This window comes from Sminthopsis crassicaudata, chromosome 4, assembly GCF_048593235.1.
Source record: "Sminthopsis crassicaudata isolate SCR6 chromosome 4, ASM4859323v1, whole genome shotgun sequence".
In the NCBI taxonomy this organism is placed as follows: domain Eukaryota; kingdom Metazoa; phylum Chordata; class Mammalia; order Dasyuromorphia; family Dasyuridae; genus Sminthopsis; species Sminthopsis crassicaudata.
Window position 1 is genome coordinate 378,414,051 of NC_133620.1, and position 20,903 is coordinate 378,434,953.

Sequence of the window (20,903 nt, forward strand, 5' to 3'; positions counted from 1 at the left end):
CTTGCTGATGCAACCACAAAGAGGCTGCTGACCAATCTATACACTGGCTAAAATCTTATTCCCCAAGCTCTCCAATTCTTATCTTTTATCCTATAACAAGCCCTTATAAAAGAGAAGGAATATACTCTTTTGTCCTCTGGATGCTTTTAAATACTCTCAAAGTAGCTCCTAATCTCACAGACAAGCCAGTAGAAATTTCTCTTAGATCTACACCAAGCTACAGAAATTGCTCTCCAGTCCCTTGTGAAATTTATTTTCACTGGTCAGAGCCTAGGAAAAACTATTAGGCAGTATTAACAGACTTGTCCAAGATCTAATATTTTGGGCCCAAGTAACCCCTGAAAATGCTATTAACCCCTTTCTTCTAAAACCTGTTCAGAAAAGGTATACTTGTCTGTCTAGGGAAAAGAGTATCAGATTGCCCGCTAAAAAAAGACTGGCAGAGAGACTTTTCACATATGTCTCATATAAGGGTTTGAACTAAACTCAACATCCTGCTTTTTAACAGAGGACTATTCTAACATCCCTGTTAAGAAAAGGTTGAATGCTTCAGCTGACCTAGTAGTATCCCTCCCCCTTTCTGAAAATTACTTTTAAGTTAAATATAATCTCAGCTCCCCAAAGCAATCTTCTTCATGGGGATCTTGGCTTCTCTTTGCGTGGCTTCTATGTTTATCCCATTTCTAATGCTACATAGGCTGTTTGTTCAATGGAATTTTGATTACAGTCCCATTCCATCCTTATTGTATGTCAGAAAGACAAATTATGATGTCAGTTCCCTGAGGTTATATTGCCCCAACTGGTGTCACATTTCCTGAATTAAGTCTGTTTTTACTTTCAATGCAGAGAAAGTTACTCAGAGGAAGAGCCAGCACAAGAACAGCAAAGTCTCTACTAAAACAGATCATACCTCATTTTGGCTACCCAGCTTTTTACAGAGTAATCACAAATAAAACAAACTGTGACTGAGGCACTTAAAATATTATCCTCCACTTCACCTGCATCCTCAGTTCTTAAGAAAGATGAAAAAAACTAATCATAATCTGTCCACATCAATTGCTTCTTAAACACTTTTTAAACCATGTTTTGTGTACTTTCAACCATATATCCCAAGAATGAAAGCCTATCTCTTAGTACTCTCTCTCTTGCCTTCTCTATCCCACCCTGTATGCTCTCTCTGCCACATCCTATGAGCTCCTGTCAGCTGGGGGAGGGAGGAAGGGAAGAGGGGAGAACTAACCCTTTCATCAGACTAGGACAAGCCTGACTTCAGGCACCATCTATGCCCCTGAGGGAAACACTTTATATTTCTGAAAGCCCTATCAAAAGAAAAGCCTCCCATCGGAGACCCTTAACCAGTCCTCCTCTCTACCCAATGCCTAACTACTATTAAACATTTTGGCACATGTATTCTTTGCCAACCAAATGAACTCTTTACTGTTTGCAATGCCACATTCCATAATCCCCTACTTGCTAGATTTATTTCCTTTAGGCTCTGGTCATTTAACCTTTGAATGATGGCTAACATTACAAGACCCATTGGATGCTGCTTCAACTAGTTTCTAACTCTGCTTGTGAGCTCATCACTCCTTTGAGTGGGACCTTCCCTATAAGGAAGAAGATTCAGCTCCACACTGACTTCCAAATTGAAGCAGCCACAGCTCCTGTGGAAGAACAAGATCTTCAACTTTTCTTCCCAGAATTTCCTTTCCCCAAAAGACAAAAATGGGAGAGATTATAGATCAGAGTCCAGGGTCTACTCAAAACTACTTATCTAGCTAAAACATCTTATCTGTTACTCCATATTTGTCCCCTGCAGAAACCCCATCCTGTCAAATTTACAATACCTTGATAAAAGACATCCTATCTCCTTACTTGAATGAAAATCTCCTTCCTAGATGATTTCTTATCTTTCTTTTTAATTTGTAACCTTGTAGGCTGTTGGTCTACTAGCTAAGCCTCAAATTTTCAACATATGAAGCTCTCCCAAAACTCTTTTTAATCACTAGACTCTCTTAGAGACTAGTCCATCAGCTATGGCATAAATAAATGTTTTTGTGACTACAAGAGAATGTCTTTGAATTCTTTCAAACTAACTGAGAACTATGGCTCTCACATACTTCAAAAAATATCAGAAGGATTTCGTCACTATCAAAAAAAGATGTGATATTTAGTAAAGATATCTCTTTTCTTCTGTTGCTTTGGGAAAGTATTCTTCTTACCTGGGGTTGTTCTGTAATCTGAGCTAGCACATGCCTGGGCAAGGTTGATGGTATGGCTTGCTGAGCTAACTGGGTTGCTGACATTACAAGAATAAAAATTCTCTGTGTTGGCTTGGATATAGAGTTGTACATGGGCATGTTTCCCTGAGGTTTTAATTTGTTCTCTCCCTCTGTACCAAGCGTATGCCAAATTACTATTCCCAGGAACAAAGCAGGACAGGTTCACATGGCACAAGGTGTTATTCCATGATTCTCCAGTCACCTGGATCTCTGGAGCTTGGACAGGATCTAGAAGCAAAAATTCTGTTAGAATTGGCCCAGGTGAAACAAATACTACAATGCTCATAAAGGGGCTGGAAAATATCATCATAGATACTCACCAAACACGGAAACCTGGAATGAGGTAGACTTAAAAGTTTGTCCTGACTGACTGGTGATTTCCATGTAGTAGCAACCACTGTCATTCTTCTGAGCTGAGCTAATGAATAAAGTCAAGTTGTCAGGCTTGGCATGAGCTCTGTTTTTAAACTGCTCAGATTCAAATTTCATCTTTGCATCTGTTCCCCAGCTCAGTATCCTAAATATTTGCTTATTTGAAGATAGTTTCACAAACCAAATGAGTTTTGTACTGTTTGAATAATGCTGATTCCAAATGGGCTGTAACTGGATACGACTTCCCATGATGACATCTATGCTCATATCAGAACCTGGCGTTCCTAAGAGAGAAAAGTCCAGGAAATGAGAGCAGAGGTCACTGGCTTTGAGAATACAATATCTATAACCTTCCCAAATGAAGGCTGATGTATATGTTCACAGAGCAGTCTCAGTGTAGCACTAAAGTAGAATTCTTTTCCTTGTTGTCCCTTTTGTCCTCTCCCAAATAAATCTTCTATGCTAAATATCACCTGTGTGCAGAGCTATAATGGATGACTCTGCCCCAGGAATTTATGATCTAGGATAAAAGAATATAGATTCAAAGGATAAACATGAGACAATTCCCCACTTTTCTGGCAGACAGATTAGCCAGCATTCCTAAACCTATGTCAAATGATGATCCAGTCTGCCTAAATTTGTTCTTAAAGGAAATGCATAAAGCTCTTCTTTATCTAGAACCAGAACATATGTCTATACAAACTAAAGAAAAGCCATAACTTTTTCAAACTTCTTTGTTAGCTAACATGCCATTATGAGAAGAAAAATATCTAAGTCTGACATAAGGTGATGATTCTTCTCTCAAATCTCTTGTCCTGTTATCCTGTCATGGACTGTGTCCAGTAAAACCTCAGTTTTGGATCACTCCCAATATCCACTCCTTTTGTTCACTCACATATACTGCTGAACAAAGGTGGAGAAAATAAGGCAACCATTCTGACTGATCTCAAGATCAAGATTAGAATCCTCACCAAGCCACATTCTCAGCAGGAGGAACTAAAGGCTTTCAGCCCACAACCTCATTTAAAAGTCCACTTCTCCATTTATTGTTCCCTAATCAGGGTTGATCTCTGCCTTTCAGGGACACCCATATTTCCAAAGGCATTTGAATTTTTGATGATCACCATTGTGGGGTCTTTGGTTGTTGAGAGAGAGCAAAAATCTCATGCTTTTCACACACACACAAAATCTTTTTCTTTTGGTTGAGGCATTTGGGGTTAAGTGACTTGCCCAGGGCCACACAGCTAGGAAGTATTAAGTATCTGAGCTCAGATTTTAACTCAGATCCTCCTGAATTCAGGAGGTGTTCTTTCCACTGCACCACGTAGCTGCCCTCACATATACATTCTCTTTTATCCTCCTTCCATCTAGTTATTTAAAATGGCTTTACAAAAGCATGTTTCAGAACATGTCACTCTCCTGCCCAATAAATTTCAGTATCTCAATATTAACTCAAAGACCAAATAAAAATTTATCACAACTCACTATACAACTTGGCTCCTAGCTAATTTTCTAGCATTCCATCCATTAAATGCTATGCCATCCTGAAAACAAACAAACAAAATTAAACTGTTCCCCTTCTGTTTCTCATGCTTCATACTTCCAACCCTTTGCTTAACACATATGCCTGGAATGAGGTCCATCTTTACCTCTTCTTCAAAATCTCTAGTTTCCTTAGAAGATCAGCTTTAATACCACCTTCTACAAGAAATTTTTTCTAATTCCCTCATATTTTAGTACTTTTCATTTACTTTGCATATGTAATAATCATTCCAAAAGATTCTTCTACGGTAAACCATACTTTAAAAACAAAGCATTTATTGCTATTGTTGTTGCTGATCAGTTGTTTCAGTCACATCCACCTCCATAATCATTTAGGGTTTTCTTAGCAAAACTACTGGAGTGGTTTGCCTTTTTCTTCTCCAGCTCATTTTACAAATAAGGAAACTGTGGCCACCAACCTACCTGCAAGCATTTCTTAGGTGATTTCTATGGGTTAAACAGTGTGCAAAAATTGGGAATCCAAACAAAGGCAAAAATTTTAAGGACTTTATATTCTAATGGGAAAAGCAACAGGCAAATAAATGTACAAGACACTTGTTGCTGTTGTTTGTCCTTGGTTCAGGAAGACAACCATGACATCAGGGAGGTGATGCCATGACATGCAAAAGACTTGGATTTAAGTGAGAGAGGGCTATTCAAAGTCATCAGCCCCATCTTTTCTTTCAGAGTTCTGGATCCAGTGGCAATATGTAAATCATGAAGATTGGAAATGGTCTTGGATACAGTAGGAGACCTTGGCCTTTTAAAGATAATTTCTTTAATAGTTTTCAGTTTGACTTATTAAAGCTAGATAAGATATGAGGCAAGTAATGGCCTCTTTTATCTGCTTCCCACCCAAAAAAAAAAGAAGTAGTCCAATCTGGGAGATAAAGACATTCAAGGATTCTGTCCAAAACAGAAACAATTCCTATTTATATTCACTGTGAACCAATCAGGACCCAACTGAACAGTTCAGCTAAGTCCCCAATGGAGCAGGTCTACTGGCAAAGGTTGTTGTTTATTTGTCCTTCATTCTTAAAGAGTTCCCTGATCCCAGGGACGTGATGCCATAACATATAAGTGAGTTAGATTTAAGTGATGATGGATTGTACAAAGTCACCAGCCTCACTTTCTCTGTCAGTCATTTGGGTTCATTGGTAAGACATAGATCAGGACAATTGGAGATGATCACAAGACACTTACAGAGTATATAAAAGTAATATTAGAAGGAAAAACTGTTGCCAGGAGAAACCACGAAAGGTCTCATAACAAAGGTGGCATTTCACCTAAGTCTTGAAAGTAGTCAGGGTTTCTTAGATGCAGAGATGAGGAGGGAGAGCATTCTAGCCCTTGGTCACAAAGTCAGGAAATGGGGTCTTGTGTATGAGAATTGAGAAATAGCTCAATGTAGCTGAATTGTAAAGTGTATAAAAGGGAGCCAAGTGTAACAAGATTTTTTAAAATGTGAAGGGTTAGACTGTCAGCTTTAAATGTCAAGCAATAGTATTTCTATATCATCCTGAAGGAAAGAGAGAGCCACTGGAATTTATTTAATATGGGATTGGGGAATGACATGGGCAGACTGCACTTTAGAAAACTCACATTGACATTTTAGTTGAGGGTGTTTGGGACTAGGAGAAAACTACAGGCAGAGAAAATAATAAGGATGTAATTATAATAGTTCAGAGGAGGATAAATAAATACTTGATGGACTAGGATGGTAGCTGTGTTAAGTTTTGAGAATGGGACATGAATGACATTTAAGGGAGAAATAATAAAATTTGCAATATTTTTATGTTTAAGTACATATTTACATACATGTATTTGGAGAGAGAAAGAAAGTGGAGAGGGAAAGATGGAGAGACACACAGAGAGAGACAGAGAGAGAGGGAGGGAAAGAAACAGAGAGAGTAACAATCCAAGACAGACAAAGACAGAGACAAAGAAACAGAGAAAGATCAAAAATAAGGACAATGTTTCCAGTTAACAACTGGAGTGGGTATAGTGTGAATGATAATCCACAGTGTTATATTATGTTCAAATGCCAATCAATTAGTCCTTGGACAATGGTCATTTCTGAGTCCCCATATTCCTTAACATCTCTGCTTCTTTTGACAGTGTTCCATTCTCTTAGATCCTTACTCTCTTCTCCCTTGACTTCTGTGACAGAGCTCTCTCCTAGTTCTCCACAGCTAATCATTCCTTCTCAGTTTCCCTTGTTGAGTTTCATACATAGTTATACACAGCCTCTTCCTTTCATACAAGTGTAACCCTGGGCTCTGTCCTAGATACACTACTCTTCTTTAAGTGTACTCATTCCTTTGATCTTATCAATTCCCATGTGATCTAATTATTATCTCCATATAGGTGATCCCTACCCCTAAACTCTCTCTTGAACTTCCACCCTATACATAACCATGTCCCACTGACATCTCACAATCAACATGTCCAAAACAAAGCTTATTATCTTTCCCCTATCTGAAGTTTCCTGTCCTTCAAATTTCCTCCTTTCCATTAAGGGTACCCCCATTCTTTCAGTAATACAGATTCACAATCTGGAGCTCTCATTATCTTTCAGCACATATATACTATCACTTGCTAAATCTTATACTGTCTATCCCCACAGATACCTCAGATTCCATGCCTTTCTCTCTATTTATACAGCCTCTACTTTGCCTAAAGTCTTTTCACATGGACTTCTGAAAAAGCTTCCTAATAGGTCAGCTTGCCTGAAGTTTGCATCCCCTTTAATAGAACCCTCAAAGAGTTAGAAAATAATACAAAGCACAGGTGTAACCATGTTAACATCTTGCTCAAATATCTTCATTGGCTCCCTGGAACTTCTAGGACAATAATAATAGCTAACATTAATATATAACATTTATATATACTTAGGTGGCACAGTGGATAGAGCACTGAGTTTGAAGACTCATCTTCCTGATGAGTCTCAAATCCTACCTCAAACACTTAGTAGCTGTGTGACTGAGCAAATCGTGTAATCCTGTTTGCCTCCGTTTCTTAACTGTTCTTTAAGAAATTAAATATTATTATTATTTAGAAAAAGAAATAGCAAACCATTCTAGTATTTTTGTCAAGAAAATCCCAAATGGGGTCATGGAAAGTAGGACATGATTGAAACCACTCAAGAACAACAAACCATATGCCTGGCACTGGATTAAGTGCATTTCAATTCTTATTTTACTTAATCTTCATAACAACCCTGAGAGGTAGGTGCTATTATTATGTTCATTTTGGAGTTGAGGAAAATGAGGCAGACAGAAATAAAATGACTACTTCAGGATCACACAAATAGTACATGTCTAAGGCCAGATTTGAACTCAGGTTTTTAGACCTATCCAGTGCACACAGTCAGGAATGGTTCTTTTTATTTCACAGCTTGGAAAGATGAAGTTCAAGAACAAAAGCAGGAAGCAAGAAGTCCTGCTTAGAGATTCTGTTTAGGACCATTAAGGGAGTTGGTAACAATCACTGAGTTCTCACCCGCAGTCCCATTCCCAATTTGGTGCCCCGTCTATTTCGTTAGATTTTAATTGAGGCAGTGATGTCTCAGAAGTTACTACAGTCCCATTACATTAATAATGGGAGGATGTTCCATTTGTTTTAGTTCTCTATTCCTCACAAGACCTCTTTGATCCTAATCATACCTAATCCACCCCTTTGGTACCCCTTACCTTGGTTCTGAAGCAAGACAAGGAAGAGGAGGGGAGTGAAAGCTTTCCAAAGCATCTCTATAGAGTAGAGCTCACAGCCAGGGTTCCTCAATCCCCCAGCTGACACTTGCTTCCCTCATCTGCCCCCCCTCAGTGTGGTTTACATTGCCTTGAAAATAATAAGAAGTAAAGGCATGCTTGTGGGGGAAAGCACAGGCCTTCGCTGAAGCATAGAACCCTCATAATTGGTCCGGCCACAGTTTCCTCCATGCTGTGACTAATCTTGTGTGAGTTAATAAATCGTCAGAACTGAGTTGAGAAAACCTCAGCCCCTGAGCTCTCATCACATATGTTTACAGGCTTGAGCCCAGCAAAAGCCAGAGCTAGTGAGTGAGGTCAGCTTCTCTGTTCTGAGGGCTCCTCCCTCTGTTACTTTTCAGCAGTGACAGTTTGACCAACAAGCATTTGTTAGACATTTATTTTTTCAGAACTCTGCTAAGACCTGGAGAGACAGAGAAAGGCAAAAACAGATGCTACCTTCAGGGAGCTAACATTCTAAAAAAAAAGATATAGCCAATAAAACGAAACTAGAATTCTATTAAAGGAGAAAACTCTGATACATGCAAGGATGGCATGGAGGGCACATCTGCAAGACATTCCACAGGAGATGTTCTTCTACCCTCATCTTAAAGGATATTGACCTAAATCTCAAGTCTAAAACAGAGATGTTAATCCTGAGTATTGTTGTTCAATGGTGTCTTATTCTTTGCTATCTTGGGGTTTTCTTGACAAAGATATTGGAGTAGTTTGCCATTTTCTTCTCCAGCTTATTTTTACATGAGGAACTGAGTGAGGTAAGTGGTGTTCAGTGAAATGCCCAGCATTCCACAGCCAACGTCTTAGGGTGGATTTAAACTCAAGTCTTCCTAACTGTACTCCCAGTTCTCTATCCATTGTATCCCTTAGCTATTGAGTCATGATTGCAAGGAAAGAATTTAAGTCAAGTGCTAGAGCCACAGAAGAAAGTAGGAGGATGATTTCAAGAAAAATAATGAATTCAGGATGGTATAATGAAATTAAACAAATCTGAAGGAATATTATTAAGGTGACATAAGGAAAAATACAATTAAATTCAATAAATACTGTTTAATCATCAACTATGTGCAAAGCTTTGGGTTAAACTCTGTAGATACAAATACAGAATTGAAAACCAATCCCTCACCTAGAAGAATGGATTGTGAACAGCTTCATCAATGTAAGGAACTCAGAGATTTAGAGCTAGGAGGGACCTCAAAGGTTGCTATTTCTAAGTCAGGTTTACAATCTAAGCACCAACCTTGGACTCTGCCTCTAAAGCCACTGTGAGCTCTCTTCAGTAAGTTTTCTTGCCTGGCACCAGTCCTCCATATCACTTCCCAGAAAAATGATAGCTTCCTGCCTGGGTTATTTTCCAGCTTCTCACTATATATTGTAGCCTGGATACCATAACAATTGATGGCAAGAATGTAGATGTTTTTATATTCTCACCCTTCAATACAGTGTCTGGCATATAGTAAATGCTTCAAAAATGCTTTAACTATCCAGTCATAGTCATAGGATCATGGTATCATAGTCCGGAGCTAGAGGATGTCTAGTGTAATACTCTCATTAGACAGATAAAGAAAAGAAGACACAGAAAATTTAAGAGCCTTGCCCAAGTTCACACAAGAAGCAAAGGTCATGGTTCAATAGAATTTATTATGCTCTATATTATATGCCCAGATAATTTATCTCATGTTGGTTCTTGAAGAGAAGGGAGGTTACCCATCCATGAATCTGATAAGTTCTAATTTCAGAATTACACAATGGTCATCTGTAGAAGAGGAGCACAGCAGCCTCTGTGATCTCCCGACTGTTGCTAAAACCAGTATGAGTTCCATAACCGCTCCAATCGAAGGCAGAGAAATCTCCACATTGCCTGGGAGATTTTTCTGGGAAGAATCCTCCTCCACCAATGCAGTGCTACAAAGAAGAAAGATGGAAATGAAAGAACCATGGGATCACTAGATTTAGTGAAAGAAGTTGTCCAGGAAAGGAAATGCATGGAATCCCTTGTTCTCCTCAATATATGTGGAACTTATAAAATGATCATCAAATTCCCCAGAATGCCTGTAATGCTCACTCCTCTCTTCCTTCATTATATATAATGATTCCCCTCAAGACCTAGTTCAAATGCTATTCCTTATAGGAAGCCTTTCCCAACACCCCAAATCTTGGTGATCCTTTTAACTACTATGAGTAACACATCCACTTAGTCCATGTCATGACTCTGGATTCTGGAATTATAAAATCTTGTTTTGAACTCTGGCTCTATTTCTTCTTGTCTGTGTGACCTTAGTTAAAACAATTTCCTCTTCTGTAGTATAATGTGCATTAGACATCCTATGTTTAAGTTCAGAATAAAATGAAAATTTCATTAAATAAGTATATTGGACTAGGTTTTGTCAAATCTGTGATTTAATCTGCAAATTAAAAATTACCACATTGCATTGTGTTTATTTCCCCTGTTTTTCTTCCTATAACCTAGTATCTTCCACTTAGGCAACAACGACAGAGTGGACAAAAAGCTGGCCATGAGGTTAAGGGTTCAAGTCCTGCTTCTGGCACATAATAGATGTGTTACAATGGTCAGATGACTTATCCTTTCAGTATTCTTAGGCAGTGATCTCAGATTATAAACTACAGACAAGTATCTGAGTCAGGGGAAGATAGTTTTATACCGGGAATTCGAACACAAATGAAATCATGATTTTAGACAACAAATTTAAAAGACTGATACTAAGTGGATTCCAGAAGCAAATGATTTTGAGATGTAATGTATAGAAAAAATTTTCCATGAATGTTTACTTCCATCATTTGTCAAACTTTAAAAAAAACTTGTTCATGGAAGTATGCAACCTTCATGTCTGATTTGAAAGGAAAATAATTCCTAAAAGCACTAGTTTCTTCAATAGTTCTTATACTGTTCCTGACCACTTCAAATTCCACACACATATAGTCTTTTTCTGGCTTGCCTCCAAACCCAGAGCTATAGATACTTTGCAGATGCCCAGAAAACTACATTGCCAGAAAGGTACATAGCAACACAACCAGAAATTTATGTTCTCATATGTGATTCAATGTGATCAGTTTGTGCCCCAATGTTAGGCCCTCTTTGAGATATAGAATAGGATCTGAAATCACCAAGAAGTTCTTTTCTCCTTCCAAACTGAGGTAAGGGCAGCAATAAGCTATCTCAACTGCATGTTTAAAGACTGAATCTTGAAATTTAGACCTATTATCACTCAATAGAGCAAAGGAAAGTCAAAGAACTTGTGTGAAGAGAAAAGTTAAAAGATGTAGCACTGGTTGGGTGAGTAGATCTGCCAGGAGATAGGGTTTACTTTCTTAGCATGAAAAGGTTAGGGAAGCCATGAGAAAATATAAAATATTGATGTTGGAAGATGGATTAAAATTTCCTTTAATCTTAATTACTACTTTATGCAGAAAATACATTCATAATTCTCCTGAAAAGTAGTATACCATCTGATATACCTGGAATGATGAGTATTCCCTAGTAAATGAGGCAGCCCACTGTAGTGTAATGTACTGCTCCTTTCTTATATGGACATTTTATTTGTCTAAAAGGCCAGAAAATGAATATTCGTGTGAAAAAAAGCAGAACACAAGATGAGGGAGTAAGGGGGAAAAGGTCTTTATATAAATGAAGTGAAAGGATCTATTTGAACACAATTAAAGGTCAAGAGCACTGACAAATATAAAAATAGCAATTAATCTGATTATGGCTTATTTTAGAACTTTGCTTTTGATTGGTGGAAAATTACTACAAAGGACAGTTTAAAGTGACTGAAATATAATTTTTTTGTTTCATGCCAAATAGAAATGTGGATTTTGATTTATTTATTTGTTAGGAAAAAAAGAAAAAAGGGAAGGAAGGAAGGAAGGAAGGAAGGAAGGAAGGAAGGAAGGAAGGAAGGAAGGAAGGAAGGAAGGAAGGAAAGGAAGGAGGGAGGGAAGAAAGGAGGGAGGGAGGGAGAGAGGGGAGAAGAAAGGAAGGGAGGGAGGGAAGGATAGAGAGGGTGGAAGGGAAGGAAATAGGAAGGGAGGAAAGCAAAGAGGAAGGGAAGGAATCAAGGAAGGAGGGAGGGAAATAAGAAGAAAGGGAAGTAGGCAGAAAGAGAAAGAAGGATGGAAGGAGGGAGGGAAGGGAAAGAAGGAGAGAGGGAGGGAGAGGAGGGAGGGAGGGAGGGAAGGAAGGAAGAAGAGAGGGAGGGAGGTAAGGATAGGGAGGATGCGAGGAAGGGAAAGAAGGAAGAAGGAAAGGAGGAAGACAAAGAAGAAGGGAAGGAGTCAAGGAGAGAGGGAAGAAGAGAGGGAAGGAAGAAAAAAGGGAGATAGGCAGGAGGGGATGCAGGCAGGGAAAGAGAGTGGAAGACAAAGGAATGGAAGAAGAGAGGGAGACAGAATGAGGAAGGGAGATAGAGGTAGTAAGGCTGGGAGGGAGAGAGAGGAAGAAAAGAAGCAAGGGAAAAAGGAAGGAAGGAAGGAAGGAAGGAAGGAAGGAAGGAAGGAAGGAAGGAAGGAAGGAAGGAAGGAAGGAAGGAAGGAAGGATAGAAAGGGTGAGAGGGAGGGAAGGATGCAGACAGGGAGGGAGAGTGGAAGACAAAGGAAGGGAGGAAGGGAGAGAGACAAAGAGAATGAGGGAGGGAGATAGAGGGAGTAAGGCAGGGAGAGAGGGAGAGAGAGAGGAAGGAAGGAAGGAAGGAAGGAAGGAAGGAAGGAAGGAAGGAAGGAAGGAAGGAAGGAAGGAAGGAAGGAAGGAAGGAAGGAAGGAAGGAAGGAAGGAAGGAAGGAAGGAAGGAAGGAAGGAAAGAAGGAAGGAAGGAAAGAAGGAAGGAAAGTGCTTTGCATGGTCCTCAGTAGGATAACTCCTACTCAAAGAGGTTCTTCTCAAAGATGTACATGCAAGTGAAATGGATTTAAGTGAGGGAGGACTGTGTAAAGTCATCAGCCTCACTTTTCCCTTCAGAACCATCTTGGTCCACTGGCCAGATATGAATTAGGATGACTGGATATGGCCCTCAATGGAAGCACAAGCGCTATAGCGGAGAGTAGAAGAATGCATTTCCCCCATACTACTTTACCCACAGAACTTCGATAGTGACTTTTATCAACATGTTGGGCCTAAGTAACCCTTTCTCTGGGGAAACCTCTTGAAACTTACACCCATTTACCAATATCCTACATAAAATGTGGCTCATTAAATAGAACAGAATGCTCCAAATGTGGTCAGATGAGAGCATGTCTGCTCTATATTTGCACTGAAATGGTCTTGTTGATGCTATGTAATGCTGTAACTCATTCAGGGCATTTTCACTTCCCTAGATGCTCTCTAAGAGTTGTAAAAAGAACAATAAGGAAGAAACACAAAGCGGGGGGAGGGAATAGGCATTTCTATAGTACCTGCTGTGCTCCAGGCACTGTCACAAGTGTTTTACAGATTGTCTCACTGGGAATAACAGGATAGCCCACTGAAAGGAATCATGATGTAGAGAGGACCTGAGGTCGAATCCTGCCTCTGTCACTTGCGACTTGTAAAACTTGGTTTCTCAGACCCTCACTCTCATCCTATGCAAAATAAGAGGGTTGTATGAGATGACCTTTAAGTCCTATAATTCCAAAACCCTTCATAGTTTGCTGCCTCACTGAAGTAGGATAAAAACAACTGTACTTCAGGAGAGGTCTGTTCCATCCTCCATATTTACTGAACCATGGGGATTACTACAATTGTCACATTTAAATCAATTGATTCAAACAAAAGATTAAAAAATGACTAGCCAACCATCCCAAATTGCTATTATTAATAATAAATGTATTAGTTGAAGCACTTACAATGTGCCAGGTACTGGGTGAAGCAACTTGTACTTGTTACATCATATGATTCTCATAGCAACCCTTAAAAGTTGGTGCCATCATTATGACCATTTAAGAGATGAAAAAACTGAGGCAAACAGAAGTTAAGTGACCTGCCCAGAATTACATAGCCCATGTCTGAGGCTACATTTGAACTTGGCTCTAGGTTAGGCACTCTTATGCACTGACACTTAGGAGCCTTACTTCATGAGTGAAGTAGTTTGCCTCACGTTTCAAATATGACTTATAGCTCCTCCTCTGTCACTCACAAGTTCTCCCTACCCAGAACTAGGAGATTTATTCCCTCAATGTTCTAAGTGTCTATATACAGAAGGGGAAGAAATGTATCTAGAGCAAGCCAGTGAGATTGATGCATTTTGAAAGAAAAGAGCCAGCACTAATCCAGGGGAGGCTGCGAGTTTGGGACATGGATTTGGAAGTCCTGAGTGTGAATTCTGCTTTGTTCACTTTCTAGATCCATGATTCTACACAAATCACTGCAACTACTTCAGTCTTAGCTTCCTCATCAGTAAAGTGGGACTGCTACCTACTAGTTAGGATTGTCAAAAAGGACAAATGAGAAAATATTATAAAGTGTTTTGTATAGAGCACTACATAAATGGTAGTGTTTATTACTGTTGCTGTCATTGTTAGCATTAGCTCAGGCTTTTTTCTTTTTCTTTGTCTTTCTCTGGCTCTCTCTATCCATCTCTCTGTGTATCTGTCCCTAGCTACTTGTTGTAGCTCTCTCTATTTCTCTTCAATGGATTAGAAAGAATCAGATCTGATGTGAGGCTATATTTGACACTCCCAAGGCTCAGAGCTGCCTGAGTTACCACTCTCCAAACCCTCTGATGGGTCCCAGGACTCACATGTTCAGTGTTGCATCCAGTGACTCGAATTCCCGCACACAGGGCGTTGGCTGCTCTTTCACTATTATATACCCGGAACTGGACAAAGCCTCCAACCAATTCCTCTGGTGAGACACAAGAGCACTGGGGTGATCAGTGTGAAAGACAGAAATTCAGAAATTAGTTTCCAAAGGGCAGCCATGGAGTTCTTTAGTATATCATCTTAGAATCCAGACAATGGCTTAACACTAATGGTTCAGAACAAGCCCAGCAGGCAACAGGGTCTCACGATTGACAGATAGGACTAAGATAAAGGCAAAAAGGACCAAAATCAGTCAAGGACATCACCAGAAATTTCAACTAAACCGTGAGCCTCAGTGGAGTCCCTTTTCTTGTCTGAGGATTGTAGGGAAACCATGGTACTCCTTTTATGGGCAGGCACCATTATAGTACAAAACTTAGTGTGATGAGGATAATAGGTAATATTATTGTTTGGGGATCAAATAATGATTGCTCACTTTGGCCAAGTGGAGAGTAATACTGGGCAGTTTTTTTTGCATCACCAAAGTCATAAATGACAGGTATAGCAGGGCCATTGTCAGTCCAACATTTGCCAGCCCCATATTTCACTGGATACTTCTGCAAGAGACAAAAATAGATACCATGAGGACAGGAGTTTGGGAGTCTGGTTGAACCCACTTCCCAGGGATGTTCCCCACCCACTTATACAAGAAACCCAATTCTACCTTGTAAAGACCAAACAGGTTCCCTCCCATGACCTTGAGGAAGCTGCTGTAGGTGCGATACCTCAGCAGGGAGCTACTCTTCCATTTCTGCAGTGGAGACTTGTTGGGAACATGCCAGATGGCGAGGTCCTTGGCCTGAATGTCATAGTAACCTGGGTTCTAGAGGACAACAAGAGCCTTAGCCCAAGGGTATCAGGAGTAAAATTCAACAAAGATAGACTGAGGCATATTCTCATTGAGCAAGATAACATTTTATTACAAAAAAGGATGCTACCTGTCAATAGAATGAGTAAGTGACTTTTCCTCATTTGGCCAAAGGTAAAGCCAACTCATTTTTAATAGGGTTAAAGGAAAGAACAGGAAAAAGTATGTAGCATGATGAGATTGAAGGAAATATGATTGGTGCCATAGCTGAGGAATGGGAGACAATGTGATTAGTTAAGAAATCGGGAGTATGAGGCTAGCAAAAAAAAAAACTCCTCCTCTCCTGGAGCTAAGAAATGTCTCTTTTTTGAGCCCAAGAGTTTAAGTGGACCAAAATTCTTTGGAAAGCAAGCCAACCATCCATGAAGAATAACTTGGTATAGAGATGCTAGGCCAGACTTCCTGGTATCCACCCTCATCTCCCCAAGATAGAAGATTCCTTGAGGCAAGAAAAGAACAGTGATTAGCAGGAGAACTCTACATCTAAACATAATTCATGATAGATTAGATGAATTTCTGTGCTAATGTCAAAGACATAATTTTAAGGATTTAGGACTATATCAATTAACTCCAAATATTAGAATTTAAAATTATAAAATAATCAATTTTATCTTCTCAATGGATTTCCAGAAGGTCACATTAAGACTTAAACTGAAACTAATGACCCTTAGTTAAAGGACCATGGACTTTAGAGTTCTACTGTTCACATGTGTGGGAAAACTGACAAAACACAAAATCACAGAATTTAAAAGATAGAAGAGATCTCAACAACCATCTTGTCTTAGTCATACCAGAAGATTCTCTATGGTGACAAAGTATTCTAGCTTTATGGCCTTCAAATAAGGGACCTCTCAAAAAGCAGCTCATTCCACTGTTGAACAATTCTGTTAGGAAGTATTTCATGACAATCAAGCTTAAATTGACTGCTTTACATATATCATTTACTCTTCTGTTTGCAATTGCTAGGGTAATATCAAATGTATCTAAACCCTCCTTAATAAAAATAATTAGCTTAGGCCTACCAGATGAAACTCATCCCATAAATAAAGGAATACAAACTCCAAGGAGTGATAATTCAGGACCCATCTGAAGGTGACTCATTCAACCAAGAATTTGGTATTCAGATAGAGAGTCTAGAAGGCTCCCTGAGCATACCTTGTAATCATCGCTGGTAGCAGCTTCTGCAGATCCAAAGGTGACATAATTGGCCCAGTTCCCATCACCCTCAGGGTAGTCTTTTCTGTTCCCCTTCTGGCTGGACCAGCGATCCCCCTCGGTGCACTTCCCTGCCAAGAAGTTCTCATGCACACTGGCCACCAGGGTCCAGCCACCTCCCCCAGACCTCATGTCACAAAAAGTCTGGTAAATGTTCCCATTCCCAGTCTGGAGGAAGTACAAGCCATCTGTACAGAAACAAAACCACACAGTCTCACTCACTGACAGCTCATGAGCAATTTTAGGGACATGAGAAACTTAAAAACTTAATCACCTAATTACCTTCCAGGATTCACCCACATGACCTTTACTAGAGAAATTCTACTTTCCCTGCATATGGAAGATGCTAATTCTGAAGCAGAGCATGGAAACAAGAATTCCAACTAGAAATCCTTTCTCTGAGACTATTTTCTGCATCATCATAACTCCCCTTTGTACAGCTTCTATCCTATTTGGGCCACTGACTCAGAATTCTCTACTCTCTAAGCTTGCTTCATAGGACTCTAATGTAAAAAGCTCTATCCTAGAATACTACTAAGTGGAATCCAGGACAAAGAAGCAGTGCTCCTGAATGGAGTTCAGGATAAAGAAACAGTGCTCCTAAGTGGAATCCAGAACAAAGGAGCAGTGCTCCTCAGCTTTCTCTACTTTTATGGCTCTAAAACAGCCAAGGGGCAGTGAGGTAGCACTAAAGTACACAGAGCTGAGTTTGGAGTCAGCAAACTTCATCTTCCTGAGTTCAAATATTTCAAACACTTCTTAGATGTGTGACTCTGGGCAAGTCATTTAAACTTGTTTGCTTCAGTTCCCTAAAGTATAAAATGAGCTGGAGAAGGAAATGGCTAACCAGTCCAGTATTTTTGCCAAGAATAGCCCAAATGAAGAGCGATTTGGAACTATGCTCAAAGAATTATCAAACTGTGCATACCCTTTGATCCAGCAACATTACTACTGGACTTATATCCCAAAGGGATTTTAAAGAAAGGGAAAGAAGGGAAAGGCAAGAATGTTTGTGGCAGCCCTCTTTGTAGTGGCCAGAAACTGGAAACTGAGTGGATGCCCATCAATTGGAGATTGGCTGAATAAACTGTGGTATATGAATGTTATGGAATATTATTGTTCGGTAAGAAATGACGAACAGGATGATTACAGAAAGGCCTGGAGATAAACTGATGCTGAGTGAAATGAGCAGGACCAGAAGATCATTATATAATTCAACAATAATACTATATGATGATCAATTCTGATGGACGAGGCCATCTTCAACAATGAGATGAACCAAATCAGTTCCAATAGAACAGTAATGAATTGAACCAGGTACACCCAGCAAAAGAACTCTGGGAGTTGACTATGAACCACTACCTCTATTTTTGTCTGCCTACATTTTTATTTCCTTTACAGGCTAATTGTACACTGTTTCAAAGTCCAATTCTTTTTGGGCAGCAAAATAACTGTTTAGACATGTATACATATATTGTATTTAACTTATACTTTAACATATTTAGCATATATTGGTCAACCTGAAATCTGGGGGAAGAGGTAGGGGAAGGAAGGGAAAAGTTGAAACAAAAGGTTTTCAATTGCCAATGCTGGAAAATTACCTATGCATAAATTTTTTGTAAAAATTAATTTAATTAATTAATTAATTTTTAAAAGGAAAAAAAAAAAGAATAGCCCAAATGAGATCACAGAGTGGATATGACTGAAACAACACAACAATAATAATCACAACAGAGAGGACTAAAAGGTAAGAGATGAAAATAAAGTGGAAGAAACATGAGCGTGAAACAGGTTTATTGCCTTTAGGCTCCAAGACAAACCTTTAGTTGCTTCAGTTGGACTGAGATGTTTCAGATTGCACCATCCTTTCTCTATTTTCACTCACCATCTGCCTTTAGACAGTTCTCTTTGATTTCCTTGCAACTTCGAGGTATAGATTCAAAGGAAGAAGCACAGGTCTTTTGTTGGGTCAGAGGGACACCTAAGTCTCAAAAAGATGCAAAGGATGCTTTTAGTTATTGGTTTGTGCAAGTTTCTACCACAGAGCAGAAGATACTATTTTCATCCATCCTTATTGAGATCAGGGATCACACTCATTTCTTACTTGCTTATTAGGGCATCTAGTCCCAGAAAGCTTTAATAAATATAGGGTAGTGAGAAAACCCATAATTCCTCCTTTTCATACTTTGAGGTTGGTACTTCAACATTCTCCCACTCCCAGGACTCAGAAATCAGCTGCCTAAAGTCTGAGGTAGGCAATGGAGATTGCACTGACAAGAAACCCCCACCATCACCTGCAGGACAGTTCTAGTTCCTTATCTCTCTGATGGTGTCCCTATAGGGTGAAGAGGACAATTTGGTAGCAGAAAATTTGACTTACCAGCTCTACCTTCTTTGGTCACCAGCATCAGGAACAGCAATGCATAGTGCCACATCATTATTTTTCTAAAGATATTTAATAAGATACAAATTTGTCACTGCAAAGAGAGACCAGAGGTCATTATTTCCCATTGCCCAAACTACTTCCTTAGACACTGACCACAGGCTAGTTAAGTCCTTAGCAAGTAAGGACTTTAGTCTCCTATACTGGTCCATACTGATTTGTTGCTAAAATGTAACAACCACCTTTTACAGAATATGTGGGTGTTGCCTGTGTGTCCGTGTCTGTGTGTAAACACATACTTAAAATTACATCTAGCATACATTATATAACATTCATATTATATATGCTGGACACACTTTTAAGTTTAATCTGCATTCACATTTTCTCCAATACTTTCTTAAGTCTAGAATACCAATAAAGCAATAAATCTACCTCTTCTTTATGGTGTTTGTAGATTTCAAAGATGTAAATGGTCCGACTGAAGATTTGCCAACTGGAAGCTTTAGTGTAAATGGACCTAGCATATATACCTGCCTGAGCCCTTCACTTTGGACTCTCTTTTACCCTGTCATTAAGTTAAACCTGTAATGTAGGACTTTACCATTCTTGTCTTTCCAATGCCTGAACCCAGATACTTTTACCTTTCTTAGTTCCCTCTTCACAGCTTCAGAGAGAGAAGTCTAGATTTTCCTCTTTTCCCTCTTCCGAGTGAGGTTTATTCTTTGCTGGGGCTGGAAAAGCTGAAACATTTATGTAGCTCTGTCCCAAAGTGTGTTGGTGCCCCTCCCCTTGGAAACTTGTCAAGGAAGAATCTTAACTCTGGTTTTCCCAAAAATGACTTCCCAATACATTCAGTGCCCTCTGACAGCCACCTGTCCCCAAAGTTTCACTCTATCGGAGAGAGACTGTTATTGTGGAGAAGCCAAAAACTGTCTGCCCTCAGGGTCTTCTTTGATGTGATCTACTTAGCATATGGTAGATAGAGAAGGCAGTAGGTGAAGAGAGAAACTTCAAAGGATTTTCATAGAAACAAACCTATTAAAACTCAGGATGCAGCAGAATCTTTCTAGTGTTATCCTATAATCTATGATAATAGTGTGGATTGATCCAGTACTTTCCCTATGACAATGCCAATGTATATAAATACTTCAATAAAAGAAAAATAATCTCTTTGTGGCTTACTCTTTTCTTTGGCATGAATTTGTAAAGGTTTTTATCTTCCACACCATAGCTTGTAAGGAATCTCTTAGAAGGCAAGGTAGGACTACTTTGAATTGCTCCTGAGACTTTTGTGGGATATCATCTCCCACCTGGCCATGGGGGCTCTGAGCAATACTCACCCTAATCATTTTTTGTTTATTCTTTACTGAAGTTCATCGAACAGGTTCCCTGTGATAGAAGGACCCAGGCAACCTTGTGACTTAATGAGATTCAGAGGCTCCAACATAGTTTATCCTGGGGACCAGAATCTATAGCAGAGCTCACAGAAGGCAGTAGCTGTAGACACAGGACTTGATAATCCACTGAGCAATTTCCTGGAGATGAACATACTTAAGCAGCAATCTTGCAAGCAAATTAAAAGAGATTTTAGGCAAGCAGTTGAGCAGTCAAGTACAGTACTTAATTTCGCCTGCTGAAGAGTCAGTGAAGTAATAAAACAAGTAGCACAGCAGTAGACTATTGA

The 20,903-nt window shown here is 39.4% G+C and overlaps 2 protein-coding genes across 2 annotated transcripts in view; both read right to left on the reverse strand.

The window, feature by feature from the left end:
- The window catches only part of LOC141539478 (natural killer cell receptor 2B4-like), a 24,164-nt gene extending 15,927 nt beyond the window's left edge, over positions 1-8,237 (reverse strand). The window contains exons 1-3 of the mRNA XM_074262329.1: positions 7,889-8,237; positions 2,603-2,938; positions 2,223-2,510 (exon numbers count right to left, since the gene is read on the reverse strand). Of these exons, the coding sequence (XP_074118430.1) occupies positions 2,223-2,510; positions 2,603-2,938; positions 7,889-7,943 (679 nt within the window). The 5' untranslated portion in view covers positions 7,944-8,237. The remainder of the gene's footprint in view (positions 1-2,222; positions 2,511-2,602; positions 2,939-7,888) is intronic.
- Positions 8,238-9,586: 1,349 nt separating this feature from the next.
- On the reverse strand, positions 9,587-19,945 carry ITLN1 (intelectin 1). The gene is made up of 8 exons (XM_074262338.1): positions 19,861-19,945; positions 19,217-19,281; positions 18,722-18,817; positions 16,777-17,024; positions 15,418-15,576; positions 15,190-15,310; positions 14,693-14,796; positions 9,587-9,868 (listed from the first exon to the last, which is right to left on the reverse strand). Exons 2-8 carry the CDS (start codon positions 19,272-19,274, stop codon positions 9,716-9,718), a joined length of 939 nt encoding a protein of 312 aa, XP_074118439.1. The 5' UTR covers positions 19,275-19,281; positions 19,861-19,945; the 3' UTR covers positions 9,587-9,715.
- Between the last annotated feature and the right edge of the window lie 958 nt (positions 19,946-20,903).